Source organism: Eurosta solidaginis, chromosome 1 (assembly GCF_040869045.1).
Source record: "Eurosta solidaginis isolate ZX-2024a chromosome 1, ASM4086904v1, whole genome shotgun sequence".
NCBI classification, from domain to species: Eukaryota; Metazoa; Arthropoda; class Insecta; order Diptera; family Tephritidae; genus Eurosta; species Eurosta solidaginis.
In genome coordinates this window covers 390,544,843-390,564,782 of record NC_090319.1, presented here as the reverse complement: position 1 = coordinate 390,564,782, position 19,940 = coordinate 390,544,843, and the positions used below count along the sequence as shown (strand labels likewise).

General features: G+C 32.8%; 1 protein-coding gene across 1 annotated transcript in view; it reads right to left on the bottom strand.

The window, feature by feature from the left end:
• Positions 1 to 19,940, bottom strand: part of LOC137238468 (protein VAC14 homolog) — a 122,364-nt gene that overhangs the window by 42,083 nt on the left and 60,341 nt on the right. Inside the window, exons 4-7 of the mRNA XM_067763505.1 lie at positions 4,846 to 5,066; positions 4,664 to 4,784; positions 3,770 to 3,893; positions 3,500 to 3,702 (exon numbers count right to left, since the gene is read on the bottom strand). Of these exons, the coding sequence (XP_067619606.1) occupies positions 3,500 to 3,702; positions 3,770 to 3,893; positions 4,664 to 4,784; positions 4,846 to 5,066 (669 nt within the window). The remainder of the gene's footprint in view (positions 1 to 3,499; positions 3,703 to 3,769; positions 3,894 to 4,663; positions 4,785 to 4,845; positions 5,067 to 19,940) is intronic.

Genomic DNA, 19,940 nt, shown 5'->3' with positions numbered 1-19,940 from the left:
CTTTTGACTTCATTAGGCATTCGATTAGCTACTAATGAAATAATAATATATTCGAATTTTGTAGGGAAGATTGAGCTCAATAAGCGTCTTAATGTAGAAAATTGCCTTTATTATTCAATAAGCCGTCTGTGTGAAATTAGTATTACGCTGAGCTTAAGCGGCCGATCTGGCAGGGTTAAACTCTAGTTAACTTCACAAATCACACACACAACATTGCGCATTGCGCATGTAAACAAAAGATCAGCTGTTTTTTATGGGCAATTTTTACGTCATTTTCGTTTAACTCTTGTTTTTTCTCTCTTTCTTTCATTCGCTGAAGCAGTCAAGTGTGACGTAGGTGCGCAGAACGAAGCAATTTCGAACTAGTGAATGAGCAATCTTCTGTGTGTGATTTGTGAGTTAACCTATCGGTGATTTGCGTTCGTTCGAAATGGCGTCGAATATCCCCAACAAGCATTTGTGATTGAGTGCCATTAGAGCTAATGTTGATAACTAGCATACCTCTACAATCTCAAGAGTTGTTACGAAACAGTGGCTCAAGTTAAGAATCATAGTGTACGCAGCAAAAGATGGAATTTTTTATAAAGCGAATAATGCTATTGGTTAAAAATTTCTCAAGTGGGCCACTTTAAAATCGATTATCTCAGTTTTCATTGATTAATACGGGTTTTAATCGGTTTGGAGGTAAAAACGATCTCCCCAAAATATTTTTGCAAAAAAATGTTTTTTTCATTAGTTATTAACAGAGTTTTTGATCATGTTATTTTAAAAAATTAATAACTCGTGAAGGGTTTATCGAAACAACGTATTCTACATCAAAATTTTTGTCAATCACCCCTATTCTGCATTTCGACTTGGATTGGAATTTTTTCAATTTAGCAAATTTGGTATTCTGTGTTCCAATCTCTTTCGATCCAACTTCGAATCGTTCGATTTTGCATATTCTGCATTTCGATCGTAGTTCCGTTTTTCTAAGTTGCAAATTAGTTGGCGGAAAAATATTTTCTTTTTATTTTTTATTAATTTATAACATAATTTAACATAAAAGTAAGTAAAACTTGTTAAGAAACGTAGAAGGCTTGATGATGATTATTTTTTATATGTTTCCAGGTCAAAATCAACATGTCGATGTCGAAGTCCTTGGACGTATTTGCCCCGCAACAGCATCTAACACATACTTGAAAGCATCCTTATTAAGTCGAAAGTTTTTTTGAACCTAAATAAGAAAATAAGTCATTAAACTTACCCACTTTTTAAGTTCAATTTCTTACAATTCGTCACTCATCTCAAATGGATTACACAAGTCTCGCAGTATTTGCCTTTCCATTCTCGCCTGTCAATTTTCGTATGCGTTGCTTTCCAACTCCACAAATAATGCCGCGGCTATTGATTCCATTATAATAGACAGCTATAATTTGTGACTGTTCGTTGGGTTCAGCTATATGCCAAAGAAAGCTGCCGGAGTCGAGGAAGGTGAAGCGAAAACGTAAACAATCCTTGCGGAAAGAATAAATAAATCTTCATAAAGTATTTTAGGCCAGTGCAATGAAATTAGCATCCATAAAATTCAGAAATTGTCAACTATATTCGTGCAGGAATCCCTTTTAACAAAACTTTGTTGCCACGGCAGAGAATTGGCCAAAGGAACGACAAAAACGCACTTACAATTATGAAAGCACTTCACTCAAAAAAATATAACATGGCGGCAATATATTCTATTGTTTTTTTTTTACAAAATGGCGTGGATAATAAAATATAAACGTTTGTCAGTGTTTTTTACAAATTTTCTTTAATTTATTTTGTTCCAATGTTCACAAATTCCGTACAAACAGCTGATTTCGAAAAATCATTCGCTCTTCCTCTTCTCGTTACGATTCCGTCGTAATGCAGAATACCTAACTTCGATTAAAGTGGAGCGTAGAACGGGAACGTAATCCAAATGCAGAATAGGGGTGAATATACTTTGCCATAAAAATAACATATTATTAATTTGCTAAAAAAATCCTGTTTGTGTTAAATAATTAAAAATATATAAAAACTTTTCCGCCTGCGAGAAAATTTTGACACATTTCATTCAATTCCACAAATCCTAAAAAAATGTTGGTGAAACAAAGTCATTATTTTGCATTAGATCAAAAGTTGTACATGTTTTTGTGACCGCGCTCCTACCTCCAGCGCTAGACGAGCACAGAAATTTTGTGGATGATTTATACTGATCAAAAAGATGTAAGATGTAATAATGTAAAATATGTATAACTTTTGACCTAATGCAAAATAATGACTTTTTTCAGCAGCATGTTCTGCCAAAGGTGTTTACCGATTCTGTCTTGATTTGGCTTAGGGCCTGCATATGCTTGTCTGGATCAATCGGCTGCGTTGGCAGATGCCGGATCTTGTCATAGTGCTTATGGAGATGTTCCCTTAATCCCCGCGGAGGCGGTGATGGATCAAGCAGTTGTTTGCTAGGATGTCCTGTGTTGTGAAAATTTAGCAAAAACTGCCTGCCTGTTCAGCATTTCGTTGTGCTCTTTTATGATTAGCTCTTTGGCCTCACTATGTAGTGGTGTTCGGGAGTCATAAGGAGACATCCGGTGGCAGTTCTCTATCAACATTTTAAAGGGCCTGTAGCTTTTCCAGTTTGTATTTTTAAGACCAAGCGACCAAACTGGTGCTTTGTAAGTGGTTAGCAATGTTTCTTTATATTTTCCCCCAGGTGCTGCCGGCAAGCGACTTGAGTATTTTGTTGGGATTCCAGGGGTTGTGTAGCGCAATTTATAGCTTCTCCAACCTAATTCTCAACCTCACCTTTGAGCGGCGCATCCCGTTTCACTAACAGACGAGGCTCTGGCGACCCCAAGCTCCTCATGGAACTTGAGGATGGGGAGGGAGGGATGGCCTGAAGGTTTAATGTGGCCAAATAAATTGTTCCCGAGATGGTCGGGCTAGTACCTTAATGGTGCTGTGTTACCGGAGCGTACCGGATCTGTATCCGGCAAAGGACCATCACATCGATAACACTCCCCAAAGCCTTCGGGGAGTAACCTTATCGCTACAACAACAACAACAACAGGATTTTGTTGTAACCCCATTTAATTTGTATGAATTAATGTTGAGCTAACTAGTGAAAACTAAGAACTAACACTAACTCAGAGGATCCGTTTAGGAGCCACGGCGTATACAAGCTTAACAGCGGATGCTTGGGAGTGTTATCGACGTTGATGGTCCTTTGCCGGATGCTGGTCCGGTACGTTCCAGCACCAAGCCCGACCATCTCGTAAATATACACAAACATCCATTTTGACAATACCTGCTCATGTACCTACGACCTATAAATACAAGACCAACAGTAACAGCAGATCAAAACGAAAATCGACACTGATGATGGCACAACGCCGAAACCGGTTTGTCGCGAAAGCCAAATTTGACAAGGGATGACGGAAAATCGTTCCAATATATGTACATACATATTAAGTGGTTTTAAAGAAAACCGAACACATACCTCATTTGGAAAATGTGTGAATAAATGATGAATCCACTTTAGAACAGCAACTTTAGTATGCACCGAATTATGTGTTAAATATTGGGATAATACTTCCATTACCGAACGTAGATCAATTTTCTGAATGTTTTGCGATTTATGCTCTTTAGACGAAATTAGTAACATCATACAGTTATTGACTGAAACTGCGCATTCTTTAATATCTGGTAATAGTAAAAAAGCTCATTAAAAAATTAGTTACATTTATGAGAATAAAATTTATTTAAATACTCTTTTTAGATTCAACATTGTACTCCAGGCATGGTAAAATCGCAGTAAAAATTCCGCTGGCATGAGGCAGCACATTGGGTCCGAATATTTGAACAAATTCGCGTATCCAAGTTATAGCAATCGACTGCGGATAGAGTAAGATATAAATTAAACAATAAAATAGTTTAAAAAAACTGAAAACTGTGAATTCATACAAGTGAAAACTCATTCTGTTCCTCCATTACCACACCTACCTGTCAAATAATAGCTGACAGGGAGAACGGCTGTCGCGAATGGCCAACGAATGGAAGAATGGTTTGATTTTTGCAGACGGTTAATAAATTGAAGTGCCATGAATTGCGCATTTTTGTTTCAAAACAACTTTTCTTTAAAATGTGTCTACAGAAAAGCAGACTACATACTCATATCGCTCATTTACTTCAATAGCGTCATAACTCAAAAACATGACTTTTGAGTTAATAACATATAAACGTATCCAATATCATGATCTATGTTGTATAAAGAAATCTTTGTGACTAGTTAAAAATTTACCACGTGCTATAAAAATGAAAATATGCCTTTATATGGGCAACATATGGCAGTTAAAATCTTTGAATGGCTCTCCTGGAAAATTATGTTTTTTGAGTTATGATACTATTGAAGTAAATGAGCGATATACATTTTTAAAATCTAGTTAATAGAGATAATTTAACCAGCCAGCTAAGCAAACATATTAAAATATGTAAGTAATGCAATGAACCAGTCGTCTTCAAAAAGGTTTAAAAAACACAATTGAGAAATTTATTTAAGTGATAGAACATCGATTTAGCAGGTGATCCGGGCTGTTTACTATTGCGAATGTTTTTTACAAACATTCGCCACTTGTAGGAATTCACAATGATGAGTTTGTCATACTTTAATGAGTTCATTGGGTGATTGTGCATGTATAATTAGAATATTTATTGTATCCTCCATTCGCACAGAAGATGCGTCGTTGCGTATCGATTTTAAAAACTGGCTTAAAGTTGTCTCACACCTGAAAATATTAGTTTTCTATACAACGTATAATTAATGTAGATACAATTTATATCACTTACATTCTTTGAATCTCTAACGTATTGTCTTCTAACATCGTAAAAAGTCCATCTAATATGTCCGTTAAATAAATTACCATATTTATTTCAGGGACCGCATTTAAAATTGATATCCAGGATATAACGTACTGCCTTGCAAATGAATTCTTGACATAAACACGTTCTTTAAGAAGTGGTATAAATGCCTCCAAATTGAATGTTTGTGATGATTCTGTGACGATATCCTTAAATTATTAAAAACAAAAACATTAAAGCGTTTTGTAAGAACATTAAGATAAAGGGCTCGTGGTGAGCGTTGAAATCGCCAAGGATAAGACGGTTTTCGCCACAGAGTAGCGTACGGATATCAGGGCGATAGCCACTTGGACAGCAGGTGGCAGGGGGGATATAGATGGTAATTATTTCTGGGTCAACATCGCCTGACCGGATGGTTATGCCTTCACTTTCTAAGGCTTTATCCCTGCAGCTGAGGGTGGGTTGAAATAGACTGTATTGCACGGTGTGATGGGTAATAGAGGCAATGCCATCACTATTACCCCTTATGCGATCTTTCCTATGAATGTTGTAGCCATCGTAAGTTCGGAGGTCCGATCTGGTAGAAACAAAGCTATTCTTGAATTGAGCCGATGTGAGGTAACCCTTATGTTTAAGTGTTGCTTGAAACATAAATGTCAAACAATGCTTATTAAACACACCTAACATTCACAATGAGTGTTACCTTATCAATTGTCAGATTGAATGACGCCAGAGTTTTACGCGCATTCAACGAGAACGGACACATATTCTTAATAAATCAATTTGTATCGATATTAATACATTTAATTTATTAAATTCAATTATATATACAAAATATATTCAGTGTTCAACTAATCGAATTGGTATACGATCATCGTTGGTTCTCGGGAAACATAATAGTCCGTGAGCGTAAGCTAGTGCATACAATTGCACAATTACAAATAGGCGGGCTGTATTCTAGCCAATACATGGCAAAAATCCATGTCGACCAGCATGGACATACAGATGACCACGATGGTCATCTTATATGGCGGCCGTGACCATGCCTGCGGAAAAAGGTGGTGCCGGGGAAAGAAAAAATTCCCTGCAGTGCAACATCAATTTAACTAAATATATTTAAAATAAAATATGTGCGTGGTGGTTATGGAAAAAGTGCGGTGGTGGTTGTGCCAAGAAAAGAAATAAATCTATACACAAAATAAATAAAATTATACATATTACAAAAATTGTTATTGCGAAAAGTTACATGAAGTAGCATCTAATCTAATTTTGCCATAATTTCAAAAAATTAACAAAAATTACAAAAAAAAAAATCTCAAAAACACAAAAAAAAAAGTTATAAAATTACAAAATTTAAAAAAAAACAGAAAAAAAATAATAAATTAAAAAGACTACAAAAAAAAATTACAAAAAGACTACAAAAAATTTACAAAATAATAAGACTACAAAAAAATTAAAAAATAATAAAAGACTACAAAAAAAATTACAAAATTTCAAAAAGACTACAAAAAATTGTTTTAATAAAATTTCAAAAAGACAAAAATCATAAAATTTCAAAAACTACAAAAAATATAAAATTTCAAAATCTGCAAAAAAATCATAAAATTTCAAAACCTACAAAAAGATCATAAAATTTCAAAACCTACAAAAAAAGTTATAAACTACAAAAATTAATACAATTTCAAAAAAAACTTTTAAATGGTAAATAAAAACCAAAATTACATAAAAAAGTGGACTTTTACAAAAGAAATCTATGAACAAAAGTTGGGGTGGTACATGCACAAATACATATATATGAAGAAAATTTATACTTTTGAAGATGCTGTACCACGCCATAACGGTGAAATAAACCACAACCACCTGCTACGTCTTTAAAACAGTGTCTTTCAAATACTCCAACAGTTTCTTTGCATTATTAAACGAATACAGTGCGGTTAAAACATTTCAACATTCACTTGCATTTAAATTCCTTTAAATTAAGACACGAATACAGTGCCTTTCGAATATGTGATCTTCTTTACCATTTAGCAATTAACTCATCGATTTTAAATATTTCCAATCTTTTCTGATTTACAACAAACAAACAAAATTTTTTTTAATTGCATACCACAATTACCGAGTGAATGAATAGTTCAAACCTCATTTTTGAATAAACAATGCCTATCAGCGTTAACTTTAAAATTTTTGATTTTTTTTACAAAACAACTTTTATACCTCCGTAGCATTTTTAATAAATTTAATAAAGTTTTCAGATGTCAGTTGTCAAATGTCAGATTTTGATTCCAATTTCAAAGATTTACGTTCTAATTTCACTAAAGTTACCAAACGAGTTTTAAATAACCGATATATCTCAGCGAAAAAGTCAATAGAATATGAAGATGCTTTAATTAAAAGCTATAACGAAATTATAAAACAAGTAAATTTATATTTTGAAAATCGAGATAAGCCTAGTTCAATAATCGAAAGTTTGTCAAGGTGCAGAAAACAACTCAGTAAATGTTTTTCTAGAATTAACTGTAATATAGTAAGCTCTGATTTTGACACTGAGGAAGAATTCACTGACGCACCGACAACTTCAGAATACAAAGCTAGTATTATTAAAAAAAGTACCGTATCTTTTCTTGAGGATTTCGCTGGATTTTCCAATTCAGTTCACAATAATAATATAGAAAAAATTAACGAAGAACAACCAACAATGGAGACTGCAGAGCAAAAGAAAACTTGTATTACTATGTGTGCATCCATAATTAGAGAAAACTGCAGCGGCGATCCGCTTTCACTTGCATCCTTTATAGATAAAATTATTTTGAAGAAGATTTAATGGAACAAAATTTAACAAATACTTTTATTTCGTTTATAAAATCCAAGTTAGAAGGAAAAGCGCGTGAGGCAATTCCAAATGAAGTAACAACAATTCAACAAATAAGAGATGCGTTAAAAGGTAGCATAAAACCTGACAACTCAAAAGTTGTTGCAGGAAAAATTGCATCTTTAAAAGTGTTTAATAATAATCATACTGAATTCGCCAAGCGTGTAGAGGAACTTTCCGATGCTTTAGAACGATCATTAGTGATAGAAGGAATGACTCAGGAAAAAGCGCACGAAATGGCAGTCGAACAAACCGTCAACGTTTGTCGACTTAACACTCGCTCAGACCTAGTAAAATCAATTTTAGCGTCAACTACGTTTACTGATTCTAAGGATATAGTTGCGAAAATGATCGTAGAACAAAATAACCAAGCAAGCGAAAGGCAGGTATTAGCTTTAAGATCCCGTTATAACAGGCAAAATAGTAGTTTTTGAGGCAACTACAGGGGCAATCAGTATAATAGTGTAACGAATTTAATGCAAATCCTCTTATTTGCAACCTACTGCTAAGTTCGAATCACTAAGCTGTTGAATAAATAACTCGAATATTGAATAATGGAAAAATGGCTTTTATTAAAGTACTTCACAATAAATAATACCGCTTTTGTTCGCCAGATAGCATCTTAATCAAAACTGCTTCTCGCGCCTCTATCTGTCGCTGCCTTTTATACTCTTTGATTTCCTCGTTCGCATCTTCTAGGCGCTTCCTTTTCCAGAATCTACTAGTTGGCCATCAGCTATCAAATTTCTCAGCTGTAACTACAATTGCACGATTTTATAACTTCTCTCATTGCATACTTTCGGGAGTATCTCAGATATATGCATGTGATTGTGCGTTGCTTCTCAGCTGCGTATACGTACATATGTGTAGACATAATGATTGATTCGTTTATGTAGATACATAATGATTGATTTATGGATGTGCATACAAGGCGCTGCTTAGCATCGGCTTAGAGATGGCAGTACCCCTTAGTGTTGCACATGGCAAAAATCCATGTCGACCAGCATGGACATACAGATGACCACGATGGTCATCTTATATGGCGGCCGTGACCATGCCTGCGGCAAAAGGTGGCGCCGGGGAAAGAAAAAATTCCCTGCAGTGCAACATCAATTTAACTAAATATATTTAAAATAAAATATGTGCGTGGTGGTTATGGAAAAAGTGCGGTGGTGGTTGTGCCAAGAAAAGAAATAAATCTATACACAAAATAAATAAAATTATACATATTACAAAAATTGTTATTGCGAAAAGTTACATGAAGTAGCATCTAATCTAATTTTGCCATAATTTCAAAAAATTAACAAAAATTACAAAAAAAAAGTCTCAAAAACACAAAAAAAAGTTATAAAATTACAAAATTAAAAAAAAAAACAGAAAAAAAAAAATTAAAAAGACTACAAAAAAAAATTACAAAAAGACTACAAAAAAATTACAAAATAATAAAAGACTACAAAAAAATTAAAAAATAATAAAAGACTACAACAAAATTGTTTTAATAAAATTTCAAAAATACAAAAATCATAAAATTTCAAAAACTACAAAAAATATAAAATTTCAAAATCTGCAAAAAAATCATAAAATTTCAAAACCTACAAAAAGATCATAAAATTTCAAAACCTACAAAAAAAAAGTTATAAACTACAAAAATTAGTACAATTTCAAAAAAAAACTTTTAAATGGTAAATAAAAACCAAAATTACATAAAAAAGTGGACTTTTACAAAAGAAATCTATGAACAAAAGTTGCGGTGGTACATGCACAAATACATATATATGAAGAAAATTTATACTTTTGAAGATGCTGTACCACGCCATAACGGTGAAATAAACCACAACCACCTGCTACGTCTTTAAAACAGTGTCTTTCAAATACTCCAACAGTTTCTTTGCATTATTAAACGAATACAGTGCGGTTAAAACACTTCAACATTCACTTGCATTTAAATTCCTTTAAATTAAGACACGAATACAGTCCCTTTCGAATATGTGATCTTCTTTACCATTTACCAATTAACTCATCGATTTTAAATATTTCCAATCTTTTCTGATTTACAACAAACAAACAAAAATTTTTTTAATTGCATACCACAATTACCGAGTGAATGAATAGTTCAAACCTCATTTTTGAATAAACAATGCCTATCAGCGTTAACTTTAAAATTTTTGATTTTTTTTACAAAACAACTTTTATACCTCCGTAGCATTTTTAATAAATTTAATAAAGTTTTCAGATGTCAGTTGTCAAATGTCAGATTTTGATTCCAATTTCAAAGATTTACGTTCTAATTTCACTAAAGTTACCAAACGAGTTTTAAATAACCGATATATCTCAGCGAAAAAGTCAATATAATATGAAGATGCTTTAATTAAAAGCTATAACGAAATTATAAAACAAGTAAATTTATATTTTGAAAATCGAGATAAGCCTAGTTGAATAATCGAAAGTTTGTCAAGGTGCAGAAAACAACTCAGTAAATGTCTTTCTAGAATTAACTGTAATATAGTAAGCTCTGATTTTGACACTGAGGAAGAATTCACTGACGCACCGACAACTTCAGAATACAAAGCTAGTATTATTAAAAAAAGTACCGTATCTTTTCTTGAGGATTTCGCTGGATTTTCCAATTCAGTTCACAATAATAATATAGAAACAATTAACGAAGAACAACCAACAATGGTGACTGCAGAGCAAAAGAAAACTTGTATTACTATGTGTGCATCCATAATTAGAGAAAACTGCAGCGGCGATCCGCTTTCACTTGCATCCTTTATAGATAAAATTATTTTGAAGAAGATTTAATGGAACAAAATTTAACAAATACTTTCATTTCGTTTATAAAATCCATGTTAGAAGAAAAAGCGCGTGAGGCAATTCCAAATGAAGTAACAACAATTCAACAAATAAAAGATGCGTTAAAAGGTAGAATAAAACCTGACAACTCAAAAGTTGTTGCAGGAAAAATTGCATCTTTAAAAGTTTTTAATAATAATCATACTGAATTTGCCAAGCGTGTAGAGGAACTTCCCGATGCTTTAGAACGATCATTAGTGATAGAAGGAATGACTCAGGAAAAAGCGCACGAAATGGCAGTCGAACAAACCGTCAACGTTTGTCGACTTAACACTCGCTCAGACCTAGTAAAATCAATTTTAGCGTCAACTACGTTTACTGATTCTAAGGATATAGTTGCGAAAATGATCGTAGAACAAAATAACCAAGCAAGCGAAAGGCAGGTATTAGCTTTAAGATCCCGTTATAACAGGCAAAATAGTAGTTTTTGAGGCAACTACAGGGCAATCAGTATAATAGTGTAACGAATTTAATGCAAATCCTCTTATTTGCAACCTACTGCTAAGTTCGAATCACTAAACTGTTGAATAAATAACTCCAATATTGAATAATGGAAAAATGGCCTTTATTAAAGTACTTCACAATAAATAATACCGCTTTTGTTCGCCAGATAGCATCTTAATCAAAACTGCTTCTCGCGCCTCTATCTTTTATACTCTTTGATTTCCTCGTTCGCATCTTCTAGGCGCTTCCTTTTTCAGAATCTACTAGTTGGCCATCAGCTATCAAATTTCTCAGCTGTAACTACAATTGCACGATTTTATAACTTCCCTCATTGCATACTTTCGGGAGTATCTCAGATATATGCATGTGATTGTGCGTTGCTTCTCAGCTGCGTATACGTACATATGTGTAGACATAATGATTGATTCGTTTATGTAGATACATAATGATTGATTTATGGATGTGCATACAAGGCGCTGCTCAGCATCGGCTTAGAGATGGCAGTACCCCTTAGTGTTGCACATGGCAAAAATCCATGTCGACCAGCATGGACATACAGATGACCACGATGATCATCTTATATGGCGGCCGTGACCATGCCTGCGGCAAAAGGTGACGCCGGGGAAAGAAAAAATTCCCTGCAGTGCAACATCAATTTAACTAAATATATTTAAAATAAAAAATGTGCGTGGTGGTTATGGAAAAAGTGCGGTGGTGGTTGTGCCAAGAAAAGAAATAAATCTATACACAAAATAAATAAAATTATACATATTACAAAAATTGTTATTGCGAAAAGTTACATGAAGTAGCATCTAATCTAATTTTGCCATAATTTCAAAAAATTAACAAAAATTACAAAAAAAAAAAATCTCAAAAACACAAAAAAAAGTTATAAAATTACAAAATTAAAAAAAAAAACAGAAAAAAAATAATAAATTAAAAAGAATACAAAAAAAATTACAAAAAGACTACAAAAAAATTACAAAATAATAAAAGACTACAAAAAAATTAAAAAATAATAAAAGACTAAAAAAAAAAATTACAAAATTTCAAAAAGACTACAAAAAAATTGTTTTAATAAAATTTCAAAAATACAAAAATCATAAAATTTCAAAAACTACAAAAAATATTAAATTTCAAAATCTGCAAAAAAATCATAAAATTTCAAAACCTACAAAAAGATCATAAAATTTCAAAACCTACAAAAAAAAGTTATAAACTACAAAAATTAGTACAATTTAAAAAAAAAACTTTTAAATGGTAAATAAAAACCAAAATTACATAAAAAAGTGGACTTTTACAAAAGAAATCTATGAACAAAAGTTGCGGTGGTACATGCACAAATACATATATATGAAGAAAATTTATACTTTTGAAGATGCTGTACCACGCCATAACGGTGAAATAAACCACAACCACCTGCTACGTCTTTAAAACAGTGTCTTTCAAATACTCCAACAGTTTCTTTGCATTATTAAACGAATACAGTGCGGTTAAAATATTTCAACATTCACTTGCATTTAAATTCCTTTAAATTAAGACACGAATACAGTCCCTTTCGAATATGTGATCTTCTTTACCATTTACCAATTAACTCATCGATTTTAAATATTTCCAATCTTTTCTGATTTACAACAAACAAACAAAAATTTTTTAATTGCATACCACAATTACCGAGTGAATGAATAGTTAAAACCTCATTTTTGAATAAACAATGCCTATCAGCGTTAACTTTAAAATTTTTGATTTTTTTTACAAAACAACTTTTATACCTCCGTAGCATTTTTAATAAATTTAATAAAGTTTTCAGATGTCAGTTGTCAAATGTCAGATTTTGATTCCAATTTCAAAGATTTACGTTCTAATTTCACTAAAGTTACCAAACGAGTTTTAAATAACCGATATATCTCAGCGAAAAAGTCAATATAATATGAAGATGCTTTAATTAAAAGCTATAACGAAATTATAAAACAAGTAAATTTATATTTTGAAAATCGAGATAAGCCTAGTTCAATAATCGAAAGTTTGTCAAGGTGCAGAAAACAACTCAGTAAATGTTTTTCTAGAATTAACTGTAATATAGTAAGCTCTGATTTTGACACTGAGGAAGAATTCACTGACGCACCGACAACTTCAGAATACAAAGCTAGTATTATTAAAAAAAGTACCGTATCTTTCACAATAATAATATAGAAACAATTAACGAAGAACAACCAACAATGGCGACTGCAGAGCAAAAGAAAACTTGTATTACTATGTGTGCATCCATAATTAGAGAAAACTGCAGCGGCGATCCGCTTTCACTTGCATCCTTTATAGATAAAATTATTTTGAAGAAGATTTAATGGAACAAAATTTAACAAATACTTTCATTTCGTTTATAAAATCCAAGTTAGAAGGAAAAGCGCGTGAGGCAATTCCAAATGAAGTAACAACAATTCAACAAATAAAAGATGCGTTAAAAGGTAGAACAAAACCTGACAACTCAAAAGTTGTTGCAGGAAAAATTGCATCTTTAAAAGTTTTTAATAATAATCATACTGAATTCGCCAAGCGTGTAGAGGAACTTTCCGATGCTTTAGAACGATCATCAGTGATAGAAGGAATGACTCAGGAAAAAGCGCACGAAATGGCAGTCGAACAAACCGTAAACGTTTGTCGACTTAACACTCGCTCAGACCTAGTAAAATCAATTTAAGCGTCAACTACGTTTACTGATTCTAAGGATATAGTTGCGAAAATGATCGTAGAACAAAATAACCAAGCAAGCGAAAGGCAGGTATTAGCTTTAAGATCCCGTTATAACAGGCAAAATAGTAGTTTTTGAGGCAACTACAGGGGCAATCAGTATAATAGTGTAACGAATTTAATGCAAATCCTCTTATTTGCAACCTACTGCTAAGTTCGAATCACTAAACTGTTGAATAAATAACTCCAATATTGAATAATGGAAAAATGGCCTTTATTTAAGTACTTCACAATAAATAATACCGCTTTTGTTCGCCAGATAGCATCTTAATCAAAACTGCTTCTCGCGCCTCTATCTGTCGCTGCCTTTTATACTCTTTGATTTTCTTGTTCGCATCTTCTAGGCGCTTCCTTTTCCAGAATCTACTAGTTGGCCATCAGCTATCAAATTTCTCAGCTGTAACTACAATTGCACGATTTTATAACTTCTCTCATTGCATACTTTCGGGAGTATCTCAGATATATGCATGTGATTGTGCGTTGCTTCTCAGCTGCGTATACGTACATATGTGTAGACATAATGATTGATTCGTTTATGTAGATACATAATGATTGATTTATGAATGTGCATACAAGGCGCTGCTTAGCATCGGCTTAGAGATGGCAGTACCCCTTAGTGTTGCACATGGCAAAAATCCATGTCGACCAGCATGGACATACAGATGACCACGATGGTCATCTTATATGGCGGCCGTGACCATGCCTGCGGCAAAAGGTGGCGCCGGGGAAAGAAAAAATTCCCTGCAGTGCAACATCAATTTAACTAAATATATTTAAAATAAAATATGTGCGTGGTGGTTATGGAAAAAGTGCGGTGGTGGTTGTGCCAAGAAAAGAAATAAATCTATACACAAAATAAATAAAATTATACATATTACAAAAATTGTTATTGCGAAAAGTTACATGAAGTAGCATCTAATCTAATTTTGCCATAATTTCAAAAAATTAACAAAAATTACAAAAAAAAAAATCTCAAAAACACAAAAAAAAAGTTATAAAATTACAAAATTAAAAAAAAAACAGAAAAAAAATAATAAATTAAAAAGACTACAAAAAAAAAATTACAAAAAGACTACAAAAAAATTACAAAATAATAAAAGACTACAAAAAAATTAAAAAATAATAAAAGACTACAAAAAAAATTACAAAATTTCAAAAAGACTACAAAAAATTGTTTTAATAAAATTTCAAAAAGACAAAAATCATAAAATTTCAAAACCTACAAAAAGATCATAAAATTTCAAAACTTACAAAAAAAAGTTATAAAATTACAAAATTAAAAAAAAACAGAAAAAAAATAATAAATTAAAAAGACTACAAAAAAAAATTACAAAAAGACTACAAAAAAATTACAAAATAATAAGACTACAAAAAAATTAAAAAATAATAAAAGACTACAAAAAAAATTACAAAATTTCAAAAAGACTACAAAAAATTGTTTTAATAAAATTTCAAAATCTGCAAAAAAATCATAAAATTTCAAAACCTACAAAAAGATCATAAAATTTCAAAACCTACAAAAAAAGTTATAAACTACAAAAATTAATACAATTTCAAAAAAAACTTTTAAATGGTAAATAAAAACCAAAATTACATAAAAAAGTGGACTTTTACAAAAGAAATCTATGAACAAAAGTTGGGGTGGTACATGCACAAATACATATATATGAAGAAAATTTATACTTTTGAAGATGCTGTACCACGCCATAACGGTGAAATAAACCACAACCACCTGCTACGTCTTTAAAACAGTGTCTTTCAAATACTCCAACAGTTTCTTTGCATTATTAAACGAATACAGTGCGGTTAAAACATTTCAACATTCACTTGCATTTAAATTCCTTTAAATTAAGACACGAATACAGTGCCTTTCGAATATGTGATCTTCTTTACCATTTAGCAATTAACTCATCGATTTTAAATATTTCCAATCTTTTCTGATTTACAACAAACAAACAAAATTTTTTTTAATTGCATACCACAATTACCGAGTGAATGAATAGTTCAAACCTCATTTTTGAATAAACAATGCCTATCAGCGTTAACTTTAAAATTTTTGATTTTTTTTACAAAACAACTTTTATACCTCCGTAGCATTTTTAATAAATTTAATAAAGTTTTCAGATGTCAGTTGTCAAATGTCAGATTTTGATTCCAATTTCAAAGATTTACGTTCTAATTTCACTAAAGTTACCAAACGAGTTTTAAATAACCGATATATCTCAGCGAAAAAGTCAATAGAATATGAAGATGCTTTAATTAAAAGCTATAACGAAATTATAAAACAAGTAAATTTATATTTTGAAAATCGAGATAAGCCTAGTTCAATAATCGAAAGTTTGTCAAGGTGAAAACAACTCAGTAAATGTTTTTCTAGAATTAACTGTAATATAGTAAGCTCTGATTTTGACACTGAGGAAGAATTCACTGACGCACCGACAACTTCAGAATACAAAGCTAGTATTATTAAAAAAAGTACCGTATCTTTTCTTGAGGATTTCGCTGGATTTTCCAATTCAGTTCACAATAATAATATAGAAACAATTAACGAAGAACAACCAACAATGGAGACTGCAGAGCAAAAGAAAACTTGTATTACTATGTGTGCATCCATAATTAGAGAAAACTGCAGCGGCGATCCGCTTTCACTTGCATCCTTTATAGATAAAATTATTTTGAAGAAGATTTAATGGAACAAAATTTAACAAATACTTTCATTTCGTTTATAAAATCCAAGTTAGAAGGAAAAGCGCGTGAGGCAATTCCAAATGAAGTAACAACAATTCAACAAATAAAAGATGCGTTAAAAGGTAGCATAAAACCTGACAACTCAAAAGTTGTTGCAGGAAAAATTGCATCTTTAAAAGTGTTTAATAATAATCATACTGAATTCGCAAAGCGTGTAGAGGAACTTTCCGATGCTTTAGAACGATCATTAGTGATAGAAGGAATGACTCAGGAAAAAGCGCACGAAATGGCAGTCGAACAAACCGTCAACGTTTGTCGACTTAACACTCGCTCAGACCTAGTAAAATCAATTTTAGCGTCAACTACGTTTACTGATTCTAAGGATATAGTTGCGAAAATGATCGTAGAACAAAATAACCAAGCAAGCGAAAGGCAGGTATTAGCTTTAAGATCCCGTTATAACAGGCAAAATAGTAGTTTTTGAGGCAACTACCTCTTATTTGCAACCTACTGCTAAGTTCGAGTCACTAAGCTGTTGAATAAATAACTCCAATATTGAATAATGGAAAAATGGCTTTTATTAAAGTACTTCACAATAAATAATACCGCTTTTGTTCGCCAGATAGCATCTTAATCAAAACTGCTTCTCGCGCCTCTATCTGTCGCTGCCTTTTATACTCTTTGATTTCCTCGTTCGCATCTTCTAGGCGCTTCCTTTTCCAGAATCTACTAGTTGGCCATCAGCTATCAAATTTCTCAGCTGTAACTACAATTGCACGATTTTATAACTTCTCTCATTGCATACTTTCGGGAGTATCTCAGATATATGCATGTGATTGTGCGTTGCTTCTCAGCTGCGTATATGTACATATGTGTAAACATAATGATTGATTCGTTTATGTAGATACATAATGATTGATTTATGGATGTGCATACAAGGCGCTGCTTAGCGTCGGCTTAGAGATGGCAGTACCCCTTAGTGTTGCTAATATTCGAAACACTGCCCTCCACCTAAGTCTGATCGTCCCGACCAGACAAATCTCTCGATCTAACAGCTGCTAGCCTCTCCAAATGAACCATTCCAATTACACTGGACCACGAATTTCAACTTTTTTTCTTTACCAGAAACGCCGTTATGAAATTCGTATGTAAAATCATCCCCTGATTTCGAAAATTGAGTTCATTTTTGATTCTATGGTACCGTTTTTGAGATATTTGCAATTTACCGTTATTCGAAAAAACCAAAAAGATGGCTCCCTTTAATTACGTATATCTCACGAACGGGTCAAACAAGTTTACAGAATCGGAAAGACGATAAAATTTGCTATAAATGCATCATACGTTGTTTTTTGCTCAACCATATAGTTTTCGAGATATTAGCTCATCATTTCAGATTTTTTTTTTTTTTTTTTATGAAAAAATATGAAAAAAATTACTTTTTGCGAGGGCAGCATTCCAAAACCACAACTTTTTTTCCAAATATTTTTTATTTACGTAAAGCTCTGTTTAATTAGAAAAAAGATAAGCTATCATCGAAGAAAATCGATGCAAAACTACGTAAGTTATAAGCGATCAAATAAAAATACCCAGGTTGCGCAACTTCAATGTATGTATATGTAGCGACTTTCGCTCTACAATTGTGCATGTGATGTCAGCCTAATGGTCTAATTCAATGTAATACCTCAACAGCTGATTTAATTCGCCGTGCCCTTGACACTGAAAATTAAAATCACTGTTCGGTACCTTAACTGCGTTCTCTCTTTCCTTTTTTCGGCGAACATTCATCAGAGACGGACATCACTTTTAAGAAGCTACATTTTCCCCAGCTAAATGCAAATAAGTATTTGCATAATATAACCTAGCTGTGATCTTTTTTTATAACCAAATAAATACAATCAAATACGCTAACAATTGATTGATTTGGCATCCGAACATTTGGTAAGTAGCAGAAACTGCCTCGCTACATATACATACATATATTAAAGGTATAAAGTGCAAATGGGATATTATCCGGATAAACGAATAACACCATAACATTGATAATACTTTTTCTTTAATTAAATCAAATAGTACTTTTAATACTCGAATTGTTTTATAGTAGGTAGAGTGGTTGCATCGAAAGGAAGAGTGGTTGGGTTCGAAAGCTGCTGTAGGCATGTAGTTATAAACATGTATTTCCGTCACTTATGGGTAAGTATGCAGGTAGATTTTCAAAATTATAAGACACAGAAAATTTTTAAAGCCTACATCTAAAGCAGGTAGTATTTTCTTTTCCCGGCTTCGTATAAAAAGGAACCTTTCTGTCTAGGGAAGATTTGATTTTTTAAATTTTATTCTTGTTCCGAGTATAAATATGAGTTAATGCGCCTTGAAACTTCATAACATCTGCAAGGCTCGCCGGAGATAGTTCAGTTCATAAGTCAAATTTCGAAACCGTGATTTAGTAAAAAAAATAAAATGAGTAAAAGGACGCGAGAATTTGAGTGTAATAACGATCCAGATATGTTCTGTTTCATGTGTGGCCAATATACTATCATAACGCGACGACGAGTGTTCTCAGATCATATCAAAACTTTTTACTCCAAGTATTTTGGCATTGAGCCTAAAAATGCTGAAAAACCATGGACACCGAACACTTTGTGTACATCGTGTCGAGTAGAATTGATTCAGTCGGAATCCGGACAACAAATAAAATTTGATACACCAATGATATGGAGAGAACCTACTTGCCATTCAATAGAGTGTTATATTTGTCAAACAAAAGTACTTGGCGTTGGAAGATCAAGAAGAGTAACCTATGCCAGCGTACCTACAGTGACATTACCAGTACTACATTCAACGGCAGTTGCGGTTCCAGTTCCAACATCTGAGTGCGGGGAATCAAGTTGTACTGAATTTCGCATGGGAAAGGAGAGAAACGTTCTATCACAAGCACAACTTAATGATTGGATAAGAGATTTGGAACAATCCAAGGAAAAGGCCGAGATCCACACTTCTCGTATGCAACAATTTAAATTTGTATCATCCGATGTTAAGGTGATATATTGTAGAACTCGTCACGAACCATTTTCCAAACACTATACCAAGAAAGACAGTATATCCTACTGCAACGACATTCCTGGTTTATTCAAAGAGTTTGGTCAAACATATGATTCGAAAGAGTGGCGATTGTTCACAGACAGCAATAAACTGAGTTTAAAGGCTGTATTATTGCATATTGGTGACAAAAAGCCTTCTATCCCGCTAGCACATGCAGTAAATACAAAGGAAACCTACGAGGAAATGCAAAAACTACGCAAATTTATCAAATATGAAGAGCATGATTGGAAAATATGTTCTGATCTCAAAGTCGTTGCAATGCTATGCGGTCTACAAAGTGGCTACACCAAACACTGCTGCTTCCTCTGCAAGTGGGATAGCCGAGCTCGTAAGGACCACCACGTCAGAAAGGCTTGGCCGGAAAGAGTCGAGTTTACCGTTG